Source organism: Hypomesus nipponensis, chromosome 9, assembly GCF_054491055.1.
Source record: "Hypomesus nipponensis isolate SF chromosome 9, ASM5449105v1, whole genome shotgun sequence".
Classification (NCBI taxonomy): Eukaryota; Metazoa; Chordata; class Actinopteri; order Osmeriformes; family Osmeridae; genus Hypomesus; species Hypomesus nipponensis.
The window spans coordinates 4521020-4525422 of NC_140369.1; the positions used below are offsets into that span (position 1 = coordinate 4521020).

General features: G+C 42.7%; 1 protein-coding gene across 1 annotated transcript; it reads right to left on the reverse strand.

The window, feature by feature from the left end:
- Nucleotides 1–254: 254 nt before the first annotated feature.
- nicn1 (nicolin 1) lies at nucleotides 255–3447 on the reverse strand. Its single transcript, XM_084705447.1, has 7 exons — nucleotides 3308–3447; nucleotides 2659–2806; nucleotides 2252–2434; nucleotides 1551–1664; nucleotides 1208–1276; nucleotides 980–1084; nucleotides 255–874 (listed from the first exon to the last, which is right to left on the reverse strand). The coding sequence occupies exons 2-7, from the start codon at nucleotides 2800–2802 to the stop codon at nucleotides 833–835; spliced, it is 657 nt and encodes a 218-aa protein (XP_084561573.1). The 5' UTR covers nucleotides 2803–2806; nucleotides 3308–3447; the 3' UTR covers nucleotides 255–832.
- Nucleotides 3448–4403: the final 956 nt, after the last annotated feature.

A 4403-nucleotide genomic window follows, 5' to 3' on the forward strand; every position in this document is an offset into this window, starting at 1 on the left:
CAGGCATTTCCACTTGGTTTTCAATTTGGCCAACCTTTATTTCCGATAGCTCTGGAGAAAGGCTCTTGAGGGCCCCGCAAGGTGCATTTCACATTCTATGTTGTGATGACTGGGACAATCAAAAATAAAACCGTTGAAGATGAAAACCAGAATTGAAGACAAATTGACTGGTTAGATTTGAGGTGGCAATAAACACAGCTTTTATGTTAATTTTTCATTAACTTTTATTTTTTAATTTATAATATACTACTTATTCTATTAAATACAGTAGTAGTTGCAATAGTTTGTAACAATATCTATGTAGTATTTTCATAAATGCATGAGTAAACATAAAACATGTTATTGTTTTATATTATATTGTCAATATTCTCTCATTAAGACTTAAAGTCAACTTTACGATGCCTTTCACATCCACAACAACATAATACAGTACCTACATATATATTATGTTGCATTAAACTGCATTGCATATTATAGATCAGTACCACCATGATTAAGATAATAACATGCACTCTCTCTGCTGCCCCCTGCTGGCCATACTGTCAACATGTTCATTAGTACTTGTCTTACAAACAAATAGCATATCTAACCACTGTAGAAATATATGACATGTTTATTAAGATAATACAATATTATTACAATTCAAGTTTATGATTTGTAAGATTGCAGAGTAAAAGTGCCAAAAGCCAGACAGACAGGCTGAACACATCTAACCTGTTATTACTGTTGATAGACTGGGAGAATCCGTGTGTGTGTGTGTGTGTGTGGGGGGGGGTCTATGATGAAAGTGTGTTTGTGTCGATCAGCCATTACTCTCCTCTCTCTCTCTCTGCTATGTGAAGGAAAGCATGTTGATGTCATAGCAGCCATCCACCTGTACAAAGATGACAAAAGACGATGTCATCACAACATGCCGTCTCCAACAGAGCGTCATAAGTCAACAGTCCTGTCAAATACGATTTCTCAGGGCGGAACTCACATCAAAGCGTCCAATAGAAGCCGTGGTCTGATTGGTCTGCATGAGCTCAGTTAACGCCCACATCTGCTGGATGCTGGAGGACACAGTCTGAGGATCAGGAAGTCCCTGAAGACACAACAGAAACAGAACTCATGATCCCTTTCGCCTCATCATACTTTTTTTTTATTGAACTGCTATGTACAATGCAGAACATATGTTGAAGCAGGATTTCATCTTGAAAAGGATTACCTCTAAATTGCAATGTTGGTCCACATGTGTTAGGTCAGACAACCAATCAGGAGCCTCCTTTTCTGGATCCTGGTTGATAAAGAATGCAATGACATCACTTCCTGTTTTTTTTTTTTTTTTTTGCACTAATCATTACTCTACTGATTAATTATGACTTAAAAAAACAAGTTGCATTTGGCAGTTTAGTTCATTTGCAAAAGCACCTTTGAAGTGTTCTGGAACGATCCAACAACCTTTTCTAGACATTAAGAAGTATAACAGCAGTAGCAGCTCGGATACTACCCAGTCGAGTTCTGCAACCACAGCTGTGTGCTTGTCTGTGTGGAGATGTTGAGACTCTCACCTCTTTGATGTGAGGCACGATCCTGATGTCCTCCAGAGTGAAGCTCAGCCAGACTGGAGACGGCTGTCTCAGGATCAGTCTCAGGGAGCCCACGTTGTCTGGCTTCACCAGCATCTGCAACACAAAGTGCCTGTCACAGGTGGGATGTCACTAGGCCCTAGAGCAGTGGTTCTCTAGCTTGGCTCTGCCCTCCTACGTACTTCCGCTCAATTTGGATTTTGCTTGCTGTACTAGGTCATTCAAATGAATGGTCGTTAGCAGGCTGTTGAATAACTACATAACTACAATTACTAGATAACGACCCATTCATTTAAATCAGGTGTGTTGGAGAAGGGAAACATCTAAAACATGCAGGACAGGGGGTACTTAGGGACCAGGGTTGAGAACCACTGCCCTAGAGGACGGACTGAAGGTCACTGGGCTAAAACAGGACGTGGGCCCTACAAGTCACAGGCGAGGTCACTCATTCCCTCACTCGTTTCAGTGGAGTCTTTAGTTCCGAGAACTACTGTAACGTCTGACACCTACGCTGTTCAGGCCTGTTTCCTCGTCACACAAGTGTAGCAGGGGTGATTCGAACTGTCCGTGAACATATTTCTCAGAAAACACTTCACAATTTCCCTTTAGGATGCCACCACTGGTTCAAGCATGCCAGGCAAGAGTAATCGAGCACAGGTAAACTGTTAAACCCCAGGTCTGACCTGTCGCCTGTGGATAGAGAAGTAGCCCTGGGAGGCCTCCTCTGAGTGTGGGCTGGGCATCAGGCGCCGGTCCCTCAGACAGGTGACCCACCGGGCTGGCCCCTCCTGCTCCACTGACCCCCTCCTCAGCAGTCGAACCGTCAGGAAGGCTGTGTAGAAGTTCTTGAAGCACAGTTCTTCTATCTGATATCAACCAACCAGGCAAGATGCCAGAGATAAAACAAGATTCGCCACAGCTGTCACAGTACTACGGTACACACATTCAGGAGCGCCGTAACGGGGGAAGATTAGGACGATTTTAAGGGCCCATACTTAGCCAGGGGGCCCAGAAACCCTAGAGGCGCCCCTGTATTGACAAACTTAAATTAAAATTTGCTCCATACAAACATTATGCACACAGGACTCACGTTAACAGTCCGACCAATTGGTAAGGTGACATCTATGATGTAGACCCCTGGACGTGATGAGTCAGATTTGGAATCCCCGAGCTGAAGAGCGACTGGAGTTTTCACGGTGCAGGGAACAGCCATGGTGGCGCTCATCTTGTTCATGTGACTGGAAGGAGGGGAGAGAGTGGGCATGTGAGGTGTATTACGTATTACGGTGCATTTTGAACGGGACAAAAAGAGCACCTAACCAGCCAAACGAACGCTAAACCAATGTTTACTGTTGCAATTCTAGTTAGCTGGCATCATCTGCACCACACGACTGAGTAGCTATCACTAACTATTTTTGTCGCATCGGCGTCAGCACCATGGACAGCGGAATAGACATCTGCCTGGAGCTTGACAATAACGTCTCCGATTAACATTTCTTCTGCACAATGAGGCATTGAGAAATTTAAAAAAGATTACTGTAAAAGCAGGCACCACGTGATCTTGCATAATTGCCCGTGTCAACATCATTATTATTAGAACTAGTGCTAATCGCTAACTTCGACTGTAAACTACTAGCAATGCGTTACTGTAGCTAGTTAGCTAGCTGCTAACTGACTTGTAGCTAGCGCTTTAAATTTCCATGCTGGGCCAGCAGCAAGCCGAAAAACGCATTCCTTACTGTTATTAAGTCACGTAAACTAGAGACTGGTCATAATGTTGTCCTGGATCATATAGAGAAATACTCGTTTTTTTGTTTTGTCCAAGTGTAGTTGGTGCAGTCTACACGACAAAAATGCTGACATCTCTGCCACTTCCTGAGTGTAACCAAGGCGACCCATGGTTCTTAAAGGGCAAGACGCACGCTAACAAGTTTTTGCAGAAATGTCTTCCATTCTATCAGAGATGGCAGAGATGGCAAAAGTACACACATCCTTCACTCAAGTAGAAGTACAGATACTCATGTTTAAAAAGAGTCTGGTAAAAGTTGAAGTACTGACTACACTTTTTCACTAGTTACAGTATAGAAGTAGTATACTTGACATATATATGACATATACTTAAGTAAAAAGTTGCCATTACTACTACCTGTTTTCTAGTCACGCTGGTATGGAAGCAAATCAGTGAAATCATGTTTTTAATTTAAAAAACGTATTGAATACTTAATGTTGAAATGTTAACACCTTAATTTGTTGGTTTTGAATTAACGTCTATAAAATTGAACTATTCATTTAATTCAATGTTAAAAAAACAATCAGATCCAAAAATTCAAGTTTCGGAAATTTAGGTTGCACAAGCGTAGTGACGAGCTTCCGCTTTTGTCTAGAAGTCGGCATTTCCTTTTCCGGATCCGCATTGGCAAACAAACAACAAGATGAGGGAAACTGTCATACAAAAAAAAAAAAAAAATGTAGGCCTTCATTTAAGTTTCAACATATTGAAGGTGGGTCTAAGGACTTTGCTTGGCTTCAGGTCGTTGTAACAGTTATTTGAGCTTCAACTGTTTCTCGAAAGATGCGTGTCTTCGTGCGCGGTGGCTGCACAAAATAAGGAGGGTGACATTTTCGGTGACCCCCCACACCAAGTTATGCAGCCGACATTTCCAAGATCATGAAATCCACACGACTGCTAAGTAGACGGATTTTGGCAGCAGGCTCTTTTCCTTCGTTATTTGAGTGGAACAATTACATCACAAAGACACGGGCCGGTGTTTGGGAGCGCCGATCTCGACAGCCAAGTCCGGAACCTGACCCGGCCGAGCCAGAGGAGGACATTGA

Coding starts and splice junctions, on each gene's coding strand:
- nicn1 (XM_084705447.1), bottom strand. CDS start 2,802: ATGAACAAGATGAGCGCCACCATGGCTGTTCCCTGCACCGTGAAAACT. Junction 1,277..1,550: donor TCGTGCCTCACATCAAAGAG/GTGAGAGTCTCA, acceptor TTTATCAACCAG/GATCCAGAAAAGGAGGCTCC. Junction 875..979: donor CTTCTATTGGACGCTTTGAT/GTGAGTTCCGCC, acceptor ATCTTTGTACAG/GTGGATGGCTGCTATGACAT.